We start from the raw sequence: 15,979 nt of genomic DNA, 5'->3' as shown, positions 1-15,979 counted from the left end.
GGTGCAGAATATAGTGATTCAACATTTTTATACCTTACAATGTTGTCACTCCCCTAATTCTAATACTCATCTGTCACCATGGAAACTTATTACGATATTACTATCTTCCCCTTTACTTTTTTCACTCATCTCCCTACTTTCCTCCTTTCTGACAAGAATTCCTTTGTCTCTGTTTCTATGAGTCTGTTTTTGTTTTGTTTTGTTTGTTCGTTTGTTTCATTTCGTTAGATTCCACGTATAAGCATCTTTCTCTGTCTGACTTCTTAGCATAATACCCTTTTCATTCTTTTTATAGCTGTGTAATATTTCATTGTGTATATGTACCGCATCTTTATCTATCATCTATCGATGGACACCTAGGTTGCTTCCATATATTGACTATTGTAATAATGCTACAATGAACATAGGGGTGCATGTATCTTTTCAAATTAGTGTTTTCATTTTCTTCAGTTGAATGCCCAGCAGTGGAATTGCTGGGTCATATGGTAGATCTATTTTTAATTTTTTGAGTAATCTTCATACTGTTTTTCCATAGTGGCTGCACTAATTTGCAGTCCCCCTAATAGGACACAAGTGTTCTCTTTTCTCCACAGCCGTGCCTATACATTATTTGTTGATCTTTTGATAATAGCCATTCTGACTGGTGTGAGGTTGTATCTCATTGTGGTTTCGATTTACATTTTCCCGATGATCTAAGATAGAATTCTATATCCAGCAAGCTACAAATGAAGTGTGAAGGTAGAATTTGGTTTCAAATATATTCCAATATTCAAATATATTCAAATGTATTCAAAAATATTTTTTGATGAGAACATTTAAGTTCTACTCTCTTAGCAAATTTCAATTATGCAATACAGTGTTATCACCCATAGTCACCATGTTTTATATTAGATCCTCTTGTTCATCTTTTAACCAAAAGTGTGTACCCTTTTACCAGCCTCTCCCTATCTCCTTATTTCTCCCCAGCCACGGGCAACCACTTTTGTACTCTCTGTTTCTGCGAGTTTGACTTTTTTTTCCTTTGCCATTTCTGCGATAGGTACCTAGCAAGCTAAACCAACCAACCAACAAACAAAAACTAGGAAGAACAAAACAGTTTCATGAAAAAGAAATAAATAGCATTATACACTACAAGGCTGACGGATGGGCAACATCTACATAGTCATAATTTTGTAAAAGCCGGACAGTGACTTAAGAAAAAGGTCATATAACTCTACACAGGAGGGTTAAAGGAGAGCAAATATGGTGAGACACTTCATAGAAGAAGCCTGCATCCTCATCTTCATGGGAGGAATTCGGCAGAGAATATCCAAAATGTTTAGAATCCGAGAAATAACTGTCAAGCTGTTGATGTCCATGAAAATAAAAAAAGAAGTACCAGCAGGAACAACTAAAACGGTTGAGAGTAGTTGCCACTGAGGAATGGGACTCAAAACTTGGGGAGAGGTGGAGCAGGAAACTGCTGTTTTTCATTGGCAGTCTTGCAGTACCATTTGGCTTTTAAAATTATGTACATATTTTGCTCTGGTAAAAATAAAAATTAAATTTAAAATAATTATAAATTTTCCACATCGTTGGAAGGCCTGGGCAACTATCAAGGATAGCATGTTGCCTATCCCCCATCACAAACGGGACATAGCAGGAGTGGATACAGATGGTTCCTATGGTTTCTCTGATCTTTCTGCTCCCAGGAAAAACTCTGGTCATAGGGCCTGGAGCTGAGGACCTCCCAAGAAGGAGGGGTGCAGGCCCTGACCTGAATGCAAAGGATCCAGAGCACAGGGACGTGCAGCAGGCAACTGGGATTCTGAGCTCACTCTCAGAGTGAGTCTGTGATAGATGGCGGGGGGCGTCACTACGGGTGCCAAGGCATCTGGAGAAATGATGCCATAAGTCAGAAGCACTGTTGGAGTCAAGCATCCATTACACGGCCAGGAGAAGCCTGACTTTTATCATTCTGAGAAGGCCTGCTTAATGCACATTCTAAGTGCTGTACAGAAAATATATGTGCTCCAGTTAAAACTCTCAGCCAGGCAAGCAATGGTCTGAGAAGAACATCTAGGAGGTAGATCAAACAGACCCACCTCAGAGCTCATGTGTGCCTAGTCAATAAATCACCAAGAGCACCTACTATGTGCCAGGCACTAAGGGATACAGATGAAAAGCCCAGTCCAAGTTTGCAAAGGGTTCACAATCTAAGGACCATTTTGAGGGCTCCTTTTGTGTGGTAGATGGAAGTTCATTGATCCAACAGGTCTCATGTAAAGTGCCTAAGGAGTGCCAGGCATTTGCAGTCTGGTCAGGGGACATGTAAACAATGAAATGTTATCTGGTGCTATGACTGTTAGAGGAGAGATGGAACACAAAGGAGAGGATGATCCATTCTAGAAGGGAGGAAAAAGATATCTCAGGAGAGACTTCGGAGAGATAACCTTTGGTCTTAAGCCTGTTTGCCAGGTGGCTAGGCAGTGTGTGAGTGCGTGGGACTCAAGAGAGAGTGTGGGTCATGGGAAGTGAGAGGGGCGCAAATCAGGAGCAAAGGCCAAAAACAGCCCCCGGTATTCTGGGCTAGCTGGATCTAAGGAAGGGACTAGGGGCTGGAGAGGCAGGCAGGGGTCAGACCACCACGAGCCTGGTGTCTTCTGCTAACTTGTAGATGTTCTCTTCTCCTGTGAGTCCCAGAGTGTGGTCCTCCAACCAGGAGCATCGTTGTCCCCTGGGAGCTTGTCAGAAATGCAACCCTTCAGGCCTCACTCTGAATCTGCATTGTAATCAGATCCTCAAGTAACACATTCTGTTGTGAGAAGGTCTGATTTAGACAACTGTTTCCCACTCTTTGGAAGGGTAAGGATGACTTTTTAACATCCATATATTTCCCAGACATCACTTCCACATGAATGCTGTCATGCTTTTTTCATACTCATTGATGGAGAAAATATACAGTAGCAAAAAGTTGCCATCAATTCATTAATACTTTGAATGATTCGAATTCACATCACAATCTATATATGTGATCTATCCAGCAGTCTGTTTACACCTAACTTCTGCCACCAGTGTGCGTAAACAGAATTGTTATAAATAGAATCTTAATCATCCACCAACTTCCCGTATAATTTCAGAGGCATGACACTTCCTGATGGCTTTTCAAGGGTGGTGTCTCCTGCATGCCAGTTACCCACCCAGACTTATCAGCCTTCTTAGCAAGTAATTTCTAATCTCTGAGCCTGAATCCACTAGGAAAACTCATTATTTAAAGAATCCTTGGAATAAATCTTTTTGTAATGAGACCAGACCCAGCTCCACGCAGGGTGCCTTCTCTAATATACATTCTGTAAATATTCTATTTAATAGGACTGTGTTAAGTGTAGCTACTCTTCTCTGTTACATAACTAGAATCTAACAATAGCTATGCCCTTCCCCAACATGGACACATCACTCTACAGTATACAGGGTTCTTCGTCTGTACTCTATCCTCTGTCCTACACTCTTATGGCATAGACAGGGCAGTTCCATCACTTAACAGATTAACCCATTTAACAGACGGGGTAAGCAAGTCTCTGAGATGCCAAGTGATTTTCCCATGATCTATCTCATGGCTAAAAAGTATTGAAAATAGGACTTCAATCCATGCCTTCTGATTTAGTCCTTAGTCCTTTCCACCAAGAGCTAGTGTTCCTTAAAAATTAAAAGAAAAGAAAAGAAAAGAAAAAAAAAGGTCGCTTTGGGCAACACTCAGTTCGACAGAGGGTAACATGTTTTTACTGCAGCACGTCTTAGGGCCTTTAAAATCCTAGCGTACTTTGAGGCTCTGCAGGAAGGGACCGGGGTTTGTAGCCCTCACCAAACTTCTGTGGTCACTTGATAACATCCCCTGGATCAGGAGCTGCTGGTGCAAACACCCTGCTACATCACGCTGCTGCCCAGAGCAGACATAATTGCAGCCCATGCCGTGTGGGGACACGATGTTGATTTTTCTTCCTCCAGAAGCTCGCCTAGCCTCAAAATGTCACCTGTGAGCAATCAAGCATAAGCGTGCCCGTCTCTGTCCTGGGTTCAGATTTTCTTATGTAGGCACACCACTCGACTGGGCCTATCAGGGAAGGGCAAGACATGCATCCCCTGATTTTGGCTAGACAATTGTTTGTGGATTCTTTGTACTGTCTTTAGAAAAGTCAGACTTTTCTGATTTGATTTAAGTGCTGGACAGCCACGTCTTTTATTAAGAAATCTATTCAGGGAACTAAAATGAGGTGCAATGAGGTTAGGAGAATTGTGCGTGATCTTGAGCTCATAGAATTTTAGAGTTGAAAGTAACCTGAGAGATTGGCTCCCACCCTTCATTTTAACAAAGGGGAAACTAAGGCTCAGAGAGGCAGATCACACAGCTATTAAGGGGTGAGGCTGTGAGTCAAGCCCAGAGTTCTGGGGTTTCAGAATCATGCTTTTCTTGATACACATCCCTGCTCCTCTTCCAAGGGCCTTGCCTTGAGTTACTTGGATTTCTCTGTGCAAACCAGGAGAGCATGAGGGACCAAGATGGCACCCTTAGTTGACAACCCAAACAGCCTTTAGCAGACCCTTTTCGCCAGGGCTCTCGAGGCTAAAGCTGAGACCTCGGTCGCCATCACTGTCACTGGCACATGCTCAGTGAGCTTTCTCCTGAACTCTAAAATGAGAGAAGATAGGCTACTAAACCCAATGTTAATTAAACTATTCTTCCCACCCAATCCCTGTCCAGCTTGAAACCTTGTTGGCTTGTTATCTGAGACCATTGCCTCTTCAAGCCAAATGGAAGGCAGAGGAGGGTCAGGAGTCAAGGGACCTGGTTCTGCCAGGCCACCACTTGGCATGTGGTCAGTGGCCCCTCTCTTCTCTTTGACTCTAAAATTTCTCACCTGAAAAATGAAAAGTTAGTTGAGTTTAAAAAGTGTCAAGGGCATTTTTGTCTCCAAAATTTCACGTAGCCATTAATCATAAACCCTGGGCCTGTCTTTTGCTTTCTCTGAGCTTTGGTTCTATAATCTGTAAAACGGATATTACATATTTTATATATTTTAATATGTGTGTATATATATATACATATATGTATGTGTGTATATATAATAATATACAATAAATATATATATAATTAAATGGGACTATTGACACCTGTCTCAGGACAGCTGGGAGGATCCACGAAGATGAAGTCTGTAAAAATCCCGAAGCTTACTGTGCACGTGCCAATAATGTTGATTGCCATGTAGGGAGTTCAAAGCTGAGTGGCTCAGGGTCGTGGCTTACAAGTTCCTAAAGGACCCCTCTTTTTCTAAAGAGAACACAAAGAATCCATAAATAATTGTCCATGAAGAATGTGACCAGTGACACTAGAAAGGCACTAAGTATATGAGTGAAGCCCGATGTTGGATGAGGCCTCTAGCAATGAAGGTACACTGTGTTCATTTCTACTGGGGAGGGCTAGCATAGAAACAAGAAGCCTGGTGGCCACAATATGCATTTTTGGATCTTTGAAGGGGTGTTGAGTAGAAGAGGGGTAGCACTAGGAGCAGGAGTAAAATTTATAGGCCAGCAGTTTTATACTCAATATGAAGATGGATTTTGAAAATGATGGTCTGGCTCTTCAGGTAGTGAGGGCTCCATCCCTAGAAGTACTCAAATGCAATGGCTATCCTTCAGTGAAAGGTGTCGCAGAGGGGCCTCCTGCTGTCTCTTATAGGTTAGGTAGTAGATGCCCTCTGGGGGCCATACCAGACAGGACCCAAAGAGGAAATCAAGAGCACCCAGAGACGAGGTAGCACAATGAAAGATTCATGAGGGTCTGCTGATGAAGGTATGGCCAAGGCTTAGGAAAGGCAGTATGAAATGGTGCAGTGTCCTGGGCCTGGTAGCAAGGAGAACCATTACCACTCCTAGGGAAAGAGGAGAATGAGCTGGTATCAGAACCCAGAGAGAAAGTAATATGAAGAGATCCCCCCAGCTCTCAATCCGGAGCCGTGGCCTTCCAAGGTGACATGCAGCTAATCGGCCATGACTCAGAAAATAGAGTCTAGAGACTGAGTATCTCAGCCTGACCCTCCTCTCTCCTCCAGTTTCCTCTTGGGACCATCACTGGCTGAACCCAACTAGAAGCCAGAGGGCAAGGAAGCCCGTCAGTACAGTCTCTACAAGTATAGCTTCCAGGGAGCTTCCAGAGAGGACTGGTGAAGGGACAGACAAACAAGCTATCCTGCACTGAGATGACCACAATCACCACCATATGGCTGGCCTCCCTCCCACCCCCTCCTCTCAAGCTAATTATTCCAGCCACTGTTATAAAGTCAGATTCGTCCAACATGAAATTACTTTGTACCAGTTCATCCCTGACTTAGCCTAGAAAATTTCTCCGGATTTTCAGAGCAGCTTCCCTTCCTACTTCTCTCCAGTGTTTATTTCCTCGGCGTGTTTCCTGTGATTTGCAAAGATTAAAGATTTAAGCTTCTTTTATTGCAATGTACTTTCCCTGCCATATTATGTGTTCTGCCCATCACTCCCTGCCTCCTCCCGCAGAGCCCCCAAATCCTCTCTGCACCAGCAGAAAACACTCCACAGGTAGACTTCACCTCATGTGGCCGTGGCCATGCTCCTGAAAAATTAAAGAGAGATTCAGCCTCTGCAGGTTGAAGTCACCTACCACCCTCCTCCTGATTCAACATCGTCTTTCATGTTAAACTGTCTGGGTTTCAGCTTGGTCCCAATTAACAAGGGCTCCTAGCACTGTGTGTGTAGTAACTTCTTCTTTCTCTGTGCTCTCTCTCTCTTGCTCTCTGGGGCTTTGAATCCTGGTGTTCATGATGTGTAAACAAATCTTTCACTGCAGTAGGGGCCTGCGCTCTTTGAAGCAGCTCAGTGTTGAATCATTTAGTGGTGAGAGGAATATGAGAATGTGAGCAATTCTATCCGGCACCAATCTGGGTTAATGCCATATCTGGCTTCCTGAATGTGCGACCTGTGCATCACACAGGCCCCTACGCTCAGAAGAGCCATACTTGTGGCTTAATGCTCTGCTATTGCTGTCTTAAAACTCGATTATTTCTTAATAAGGGTCTCACATTATCATTTTGCACTGAGATCCAAAAGGTGTGTGGGCGATCCCAGTTTTTGTGATTGCCGTTGTTTGGTGTGCAGCCCACCTGCGTCTCAGCAAAGTAGACCTCCCGAGTCTGGCGACAGGGGAGAAAGCTTGTTGCTTGGTGGCATGTGGTGCTGGTGTTTCCAGGGTCCAGTCAGGGGCATGGACTGGAGGGAACTGTTGTCCAGTATCAAACTGGAGAATGGTCCACAGAGGGAAGTTATATGAAGTTATACGAAGGAACAGAAACAAACTCTATCTGGAGTGGTAAGGATAAGTCGTGCTTTGCGAAAAGCAGGGCCAGAGGGGCTCAGCCAGGGTCTCCAGACAAGACACCCATGGGGGCAGCTGCTTAGGAAAGCAGGGTGGTGGAGTCCTCCTCAGCCCCGCTGCCCCGAGAGGGCCGGGGCCTGCGCACAGCTGGCATTCGACAACGACACTGCCCAATGAGCTTGTCACTAACCAAGTGTGGCTATATAAATAACCAATTAAAATTAAATTAAATTTAAAAAAATAAAGCATGCAGGAAAAAGGTAAATATATGAGGTGATGGGTGGGTTAATTAGATGGGAGAAATCCTTTCACGATATATACACATATCAAATCATCATGTATGCTTCAACTACCTTACAATTTTATCTGTCAATTATACCTCAGTAAAGCCGGGGACAATTAATTAATTAAGTATCTAAAATGTCAGATTCTCATTGCGCTGATCACACTTCACATGGCTAGTGGCATGTCGGATAGCGCAAATCATAGAACATTCCATCTTGGCAAAAAGTTCTACTGAAAAGTTCTAAAGAGAGCAAAAACCTTATCCATCGCCCACTTCCGTTCATGCCCATTGGTTGCCGTATGTTTGTAAAGACATGGGGTTAGTTTAGGATTTTACTCTGCTCCTGCTGCTTCTGGAATACACGCCCCTTGCGAATCCTAGCCCAGTCTGATGAGCTCTGGGCAGCTCTCACTGACACAGCAGTGCCCAGCCTGTCTGCTTTGCCCATTCCTCACAGCGTTTCTGTTCCATTTCCATTTCTCCCTGCAGCCACAGGGCCCCTTCTTTGAGCCTGTCTTACTGGCTCCGAGGTTTCTTAAGCTGAGTTCTACAGCAGGCACACAGCTTCAGCTTGCTGTGGAAAACACGTTCTGGCATCTCTCCTGTTCCGATTCCTGAAAGTGAGTTCAGTTCACCCAAGCATGGGCATCCTGCAATCCCAACATCACTCCATGTTCACTCCTCTCCCTACTGAGAGCATGTTCTTTGGGCTCCTCGGCCTTTCTCCAACCCGGCTCATGGGCAGGCCTTAGAGAACACAGCCATGGAAAGCTGACAGCTCTCCCCACTCTTCCCATCTATCCTCCGTCTCCCACAGCCCTCCTCCCAGTCTATAGAAGCAACGGGCACTGGAATGAACAGAAGGACCCTCTTCTCTTGAGGCATTCACCACTGATGAGAGAGAGGGACACATGCATGGACATATGGGCAGCAGTTTGGATGGGGTGATCTGGGTGAAGAGGTCACAGAGCCGTTGACTGCTGGAGGAGAGGGGGATGTGTTTGTGGATTGCCTGGGACTCTCTCTCCTTCTCTAAAAAGACATAGGATGAAAGGTGAGGGTCAAGGGTAACTTTGCCTATACCCTGTGTCAGCCACTGGACTCCTCGTCTAGACTAGGAAGGCCTACCTGTCCTTCACTCTAGCTCATGTCTGCCTACTAAACCTTTCTATGCACCCCCGACCTTGGAATTCTCACTTGGCACTGGACCCTTTACCCTGCCTCGGTCACTGGTCCCCAGGCTATTCGTGAGTCCTGCCCATTTGCCTGGCCCCAGTCTTTCCTTCCTCATCTTTCTCTTCTGTGCCAGTTTTAGCGTGTGTCTCGAAATGCTCCCCAAGCTACGGCCTTAGTCCTGACAGACGCCTACTTCCATTTCTCTCACCCCTACCCACTCCATCTTCCCTCATTGCTGCATTTACCCATCCCGTTTCCACTCTCTTCTTTTAGAACATTCCTTGATGTGAACTCTAAACTGGCCTTGCCCATTAATAAGAGAGTGAAGTTCGGGTCACAAAATTTCACTCGTACCTACTAGCTGCCTGGCCCTGCGCAGGACCTCTGAGATCAGAACCTGGCCTCAAGATGCTCCAGCTTGTGAAAGCAGTAGTCAGGTAAAGGATTATTACATGGCGTGGCAGAGGCTTTATCAGGCATATGTGAAGAATTTCACAGAACAAAGGGAATCGCCTTAGGTGGGCCTGGGGACTAAATCTTCAGTGACTAGTAGGGAGATGGTCAGGCGGACCTGGGAGAAAGACATTCCAGGCAGAAGGAGATCTGCATGCATTTGTGCAGAGCAAGGGCCAGTAACAATCAATCTGGCAGCCCTGGAGTGTTGGACCCCACAGTGCCACAAAGCAGAAGGCTGCCCAGAGCAAAGCTGGAAAAGGGGCAGGTTAAGGTGACTGGGCTCCTTATAAGCACAGGAGAGAGTACGTTTCGGAAAGCTCACTCTGCATGCTGTTTGGAACGAGTAAGACAGAGAAGGAAGCACCGTGAAGGCTTGTATAGGCCATAGGCGCATTCTCCACCAATTTTGAGTGCCAACATAGGATGAGCCAGGCTTTTCCATCCCATCACGATCCTCCACCCCTGCCACCTCTCACTGCCAAGGGGCATTTCTTGTGCCAAAGTGAAACAGGCAGAAGCTTCTCTTCTAATTGCCCATTTCCCACAGCTCCAAGCGGCAGTCATGTGGTATGCAATACAGGCAGGCCCTATATTTTTATTTCTATGGCTGTGTCATTGTGTTTTTCACCTCCTGATCTCATCTTCAGCTCACAGCCCAGTAGAAAAGTTAGTAAATAAAATAAAGGTGCTCGATTAACATCATAATCCCATCCTATAGTTTTGGACACTGAAGCTAGGTGTTGGCCTACTTGGCCTGAATTCATTTCTGATTGCTGCTGAAACAAATTACCACAAACTTAGAGGCTCTGAACAACATAAATTTGTTATACTACAGCTCTGGAGACCAGAAGTCCAAAATGGGTCTCAGTGGGTTAAAATCTAGGTGTCAGCAGGGCTGCGTTCCTCTTGGAGGCTCTCGGGAAAATCCGTTCCCTTGCCTTTTCCGGCTTCCGGCAGCGGTCTACATCCCTTGGCTTGTGGCTCGTTCCTCCTGATTCAAAGCCAGCAGCATAACATGTTTCCATTCTCTCTCTGACTCTGATCCTCCTGCCTCCCTCTTACAAAAGCCCTTGCAATAACATTGGGACACGTGACAAATCCAGGAAAATCTCTCCATCTCAAGATCCCTAACTTCATCACATCTGCAATGACCTTTTCCCGTAGAAGGTAACAGATTGACAGTTTCCAGGGATAAGAAGGTGGACGTCTTTGAGGGCTTTTATTCTGACTACCACATGGCCTCTCTGGTGTCCCTTTGAGCTTTTCGGTCCCAGGACTCCATAAGCACCTGCTATCTCTGACCCATGGTTCTATCCACCTTTGTTCTTTCAGAGGAAACGACGTTTGAAGCAGGAGTGAAAGTTCAGATCCACAGTCAGTCAGAGCCACCTTTCATCCAAGAGCTGGGCTTTGGGGTGGCGCCAGGGTTCCAGACTTTCGTGGCCACACAGGAGCAGAGGGTAAGTTCCTGGGCTCTCTTGGTTAGTGGTCCTTGGCCTGTCCTGGCCACCTGAAGAGGCATGAGGAGGAGAAATTGGATTCTCACTTCTGGAAGTTTCTGAATCCACCCAGGAGGCTGGAGCACAGCTGGTCTCAGTAAAGGGACTCACCCTAAAAGTGGAGAAGATGTCAGCTCACCTCTGTACCCTCTTTCCCTAGTACTACCTGTCGGGTCCTAAAATCAAGTATAAAGGAAATCCGGCTTGTTTTCTTTTTCTCTGGATTGGTTTCCCCCCAACCCACCCAGAACATTCTGGGCAAAAATGTTGTGGCAGGGGATAAGGAAGGGGGACAGTGGATGCTAAGGGAAACTGCTAACCAGAGTTTGATATGTTTCATCACTGTGTTAATATAATTCAAAATGGTCTGCAAAAAGGAAAAGGGAGAAGGGTGTTATTCTCTCATAATAGAACTTAAGTGGAGGGAAGCCTCTCACATGGGTTCCTGCCTGCTCTCCCTGATTTAGCACGGAGTGAGGACTGGTACAGTCTCATGTCTGACATGAGGTTCACATCTTAGAAGGGAGACGTTCACAAATTCTCAATAGGGGAGAGGTCTCACAGCTGGACTGCGGAGAGACACAGGGGCACATTCTCTTACCTCTGGTTTGCCTAGAATAAAACCTGGAGTGGTTGTGACTCTGAGGGAGTCTTAAAGAGATCATCCAAGACGATTTGCCCTGGGCGGCCTGGGGCAAAGAGTGAGGTCAGTGAGCGGTAGGAGGCACTGGCTGTCAGGTGTGAGAAAGGCACGGGCTGTCAGGGTAACAGTGAAGGAGTAGTCAGCATAGAGATACACATGTGACCTACAAGTTAAGCTTGTTTTTAAAACTTGACTCAAATGTCATCTTTCATCTAATACTGACCTTTAGCCATTTTATAAAACTGTATTCGAAACTGGTTTTGAATCTGTAACGAGCTGTATTTTTTAATCTCTGGGAAAATATTGATGGTGTGCGCCTCAGGAACTGTGCCTCGTACTTAATGCCTTGGTAGTTACTAAAAGCCAAGATCAGCTTCTACTGCAGCACATAGTAGGTGGGAGGGCAGCTTTGAGGCAGAGGCAGAAGAGGCTGGGAGGTTGTCTGGGAGGCAGAGGAGGCTGGGAGGAGTCTGAGACAGGTGGTACAAGCAAAAATGGAGCGTGTAAGGGTGTGCCAAGTGAGAACCAACCTGTGCACCCAGAAAACCCCATCCTTAAGAACAAAGAAGGAGGGCGCGAAGCAGACGGCGAGGAGCCAAGTTCAGGGCTGAGGATTTGAGTCAGAAAAATAGTCTCAGAGATGTAAAGTACAGTATAGGGAATACAGTCAATAATATTGTAATAACTATGTGTATGGTGCCAGGTAGGTACTAGACTTATCAGGGGGATCACTTCATAAGTTATATAAATGTCTAACTACTATGCCGTGCACTTGAAACTAATATAATATTGAATGTCAACTGTAATTGAAAAACATTTTTTAAAGGCTAACAGGTAGAGGCGTGCAGATAGACAGGCGGTCTGGGTGAGCCCAGAGCCTGAGCTGTTGCCTAGGTGTGGTAGCCAGCCTGAGTTCTGTTGAATATAAGCAAAGCTGAACACTAGTTGAAGTGGCAAGGACAAATTTTAATCAGTAATATACTTATTACAATAGGAAAGAGGGTTCGGTGTGAACTGAACTCAACTTCAATTTGTACAGAGGTGACTGAGCGATTTAAAGGAAAAATCAGGGAGGAGGGCAGGGGAACAGAGGAGGCTTGAGCAGAGTCAGGGAAGCGAAAAATGACAGAATGGGACAGAGAGGTTGGTCCATGTGAAACCGATCTGAGTTTGCTAACTAGCATTTATCCAAGTTAGGCTCCCTTCTTCCCAGAAAGACAGGGAGACAGAGGTTCTATCTTCTGGTGTTGGCAGGAGCAAATAGTAAATTCTTTTGGCAGCTTTGAGTTTTCTCGGGCAGAGACTTAAAGGGGACCAGGGATAGGGGGTCTAGGGTCATCCTATTTCTAATAGCTCGATGTGGCTTTGAGCTATTAGAAACTATGTTAGTGTTTGTTCAGATCTTTATAGGCTAAGGTTGAGGCCTAGTTGAGAAGAGGGCTCAGAGGGCCCTGGCTAGAGTTTGGTCAAGGAGAGAATCTCCGTCAGTCCTTCCTTCTGCATGTTGTGTGAGGAAACCTCCTCCCTTCAAAGACCCAGGCATGGATTAGACTACTTACTAGCTATGTGAGTGAATTCTTTGACTCTCTAAAGGCTAATTTTTGGCTAGTTACCTAGGGCAGTTCCGACTTTGAGGTTGGTTGACTGTAACCGCCATACCTGTCATGAATGACTGACTTGTGCTGGCATTTCTCTGGTGTCTCTGTTGCCATCAGCATGCAGGGGAAGCAAGCAGTAGTCTCTGGAACCCACAGTGTAACTCCGTCTCCTGCCGCTAGCCGAAGGCTGGAAAGAAGGGAGCTCTTTGTGGGCTGCTGTTTGTCATCGGCCTGAGAGAGGTGCTTACTCCTCCCCTACCTCCGCTTACCCTCCATTAGTGGCACTGAAGAAATGTCTAGGCCAGGTGGGAATTTGGAGCTGATGACTTCTAAGAGTCCTTCAGTCTCTTTTTCTTTCCAATTTGAAACAGAGGGACTCCCCATGGTGAGCAGAACTAGAACATACTCCCAGCTTCAGAGGGCAAATTCATTGTTTGCTTTGAAGTATATTCACAGAAAATCAGCCTCATTCATATCGGCATTGCCATGATAATTATAACTAATAGTAAGATATTTAGTTAAACATTTCACAGCCTTCAAAGCATTTCTGCATCATCTCATTTTATCATTTCATTCATATTAATAGAAAAATACAAAAACAAGTCCTGGAGCTAAATCTAATAATACATTATGTTTACATCTATATAAAAGAGCATATTCATAGGAAATAAGATTCGGAGGAAATAAGCCAAAATACCCACAGTGGGGGGATTATGAATGATTTATTTTCTTTTCTGAGTTCGCTGCATGTTTTATAATGTGGCTTTGTTTTATTTCTTCGTTCAGCAAGTATTTGTCGAACAGCTATTATGAGTGAAGCGATCGATGGCAAGACAGTGGTAAACAAAACAGAGCCAGTGTCTGCCCTCGTAGAGCCTACGTGTTCGTGGTTTCTTCCGCAAAGAAAAAATAATTAAATAACATGAAGCCAAGTGTAATTTGAGGATTGCTCCCCATTCGTACATTTTCGTTCCGTCATGAGTACTGCACTGACCTATCTAGCTAACCCTGGACGCCAAACACCGGGTTCATTGATCCTAAGACCCATAGTTTTTTTTTTTTTTCACGTTTTCACATTTCTGAAATCGGGATTTGTTTCGCAATCAATCACATGTCACAGTTACAATTCGCGGTGCTCTTTCTTTCTTGGCGGCACATAAAATGATGGAGTGTCTTACAGTCTATGGTGGCTACAACGTTCCCATTCCAGAATTCTGCTTCAGGTCAAAGTTCAAGGGACTCTTTCAAGAAGGACAGGAGGGGTGACAGTACTGTGAGGAGTAAAAGGCTTTTTCCTGGAAAGTTGGTGTGAATCATGTTAGAGAAAATGACTCCTGGGCGAGGGCCTTTGGGAATTTTGCCATGAATCTTTTTAAAAATGGGAAAAGTCTTTTTGCATGGTAAAAATCCTCCTGCCCGTGCAAAATTATACACACTCCTTTTGATGTTTTTCTGGTTTATTTATAATCCAAAAGAACACACTATTGGGCTATAGCTTTTTTAAATCAGTATTTGCCCCAAACCCAGTTAAACCACGGTATGCCCCTGCCTTCATGGACAACCTGAGAAATATCCCGCTGGCTAGTTCAGCTGCTGCAGGAGCCCCTGCGTGGTCCCAGGACCACCACCATAGCATGCTGGACAGAAGCAGGACCGGAAGGGCAGACAAGGAAGTTACTGCTGACTGAGCACACACTACCTGCCAGGCATTAAGCCGGAGAGACACTTGACATGCATTATCTCACATAAGCCCCCACACCACTGAAAGGGAGATGTTGTTATTGCCACGATCCAGATGACAAAACTACATAGTTAAGTAACTTGCTTAGGGTCACATAGCTAGGGGAATAGCAGGGCTGGGCTTTGAGCCCAGATCTATGTGTAGAGACAGGGAGCCCACAGGCCTTGATTCCAGACCTGACTGTGCCGTGAGATGTTCGACGGGTCGTTTTTCTCCCTGGGCCTCAGGTTTCCCCTCCATTAAATGGTAGGACTGAGTTAGATGACCATTAACAGCCTGGGAGTCCCTGACCAAGTCACTCAAGCACACAGGTATCCCCTGGAAGTCTGGCCGACAGCATTTTCGTACCCGCTCCCTGCTCTGCAAGCCCGTGACTCCTTCCTTCATGCCAGCTGTCTGTTAAGGTATATTGAAGCAAGGATTCTAGGAAGCAGAACCTGGGTTCCTGCTCTTGAGAAGCAGGTGCTAGGGTAAACCGCAGCCCTAATTCAGAAGAGAGGTTCATAGTAGTGCCCCTTCCTCAGCTCCCACATAGTAGTCACATCACTACCCTACCTAAAACCCTTAAATTCCTGAGTTTCCTGTAATGTGTAAAATCCCAACCCTTTAGAATAGCTTCCAAGGCCATGTTCTACCTGGCCCCTGGCCCCTGTCCAGCCTCATCACCTGCCTGTGGTTAACCACCAGGAACCATACACGGAAGAACCATCCATCAAATACTCGATATTTTTGGAGCCCTGCCTCTGTGCCTTTGCACCCACTGTTCCCCCTAGCCAGAATCCCTCCCTTGTCTTATCTGCCTGGCAAAGGCCTCTTCTTATTTCCAAATACTGATCAAAGATCATGGTCTCTAAGAAGACCCTCCCCGCTCCATTCTGCCATTCCCCATGGAGCAGCTAGGTGCTCTATACAATACTTTGTGGATTCACTTATTCCTTCAGCAAATATTCACCAAGCATCTACTGTGCTGGGAAAATGAAGATAAGCAAAACCTAGTCCCGACCTTGGAGCACTCATAGAATGATTGGGGTTTGTTGTTTTTTTTGTTTTGTTTTGTTTTGTTTTTTGCAATCTTGTCACATTCCTAAGAGATACCATACTCTTCTTGTAGGGCTTTCTTGTACATCACTGCTCCTTACACCTACCTCCATTGGCCCTTGTCTCACCAAAGACTGGGAGCTCCCTAAGAGCAAGGATTGTGT

The 15,979-nt window shown here is 45.4% G+C and overlaps 1 protein-coding gene across 3 annotated transcripts in view; it reads left to right on the top strand.

The window, feature by feature from the left end:
* ASIC2 (acid sensing ion channel subunit 2) overlaps positions 1 to 15,979 on the top strand; it is a 929,683-nt gene that overhangs the window by 859,660 nt on the left and 54,044 nt on the right. For all 3 annotated transcript variants that reach the window (XM_036223411.1, XM_036223410.1, XM_036223412.1), the window contains exon 3: positions 10,629 to 10,756. In XM_036223411.1, coding sequence (XP_036079304.1) covers positions 10,629 to 10,756 — 128 coding nt within the window. The remainder of the gene's footprint in view (positions 1 to 10,628; positions 10,757 to 15,979) is intronic.

This window comes from Rousettus aegyptiacus, unplaced genomic scaffold, assembly GCF_014176215.1.
Source record: "Rousettus aegyptiacus isolate mRouAeg1 unplaced genomic scaffold, mRouAeg1.p scaffold_m13_p_6, whole genome shotgun sequence".
Taxonomy (NCBI): Eukaryota; Metazoa; Chordata; class Mammalia; order Chiroptera; family Pteropodidae; genus Rousettus; species Rousettus aegyptiacus.
The sequence above is the reverse complement of the archived record's forward strand: the minus strand, read 5'-3'. Positions and strand labels throughout refer to the sequence as shown.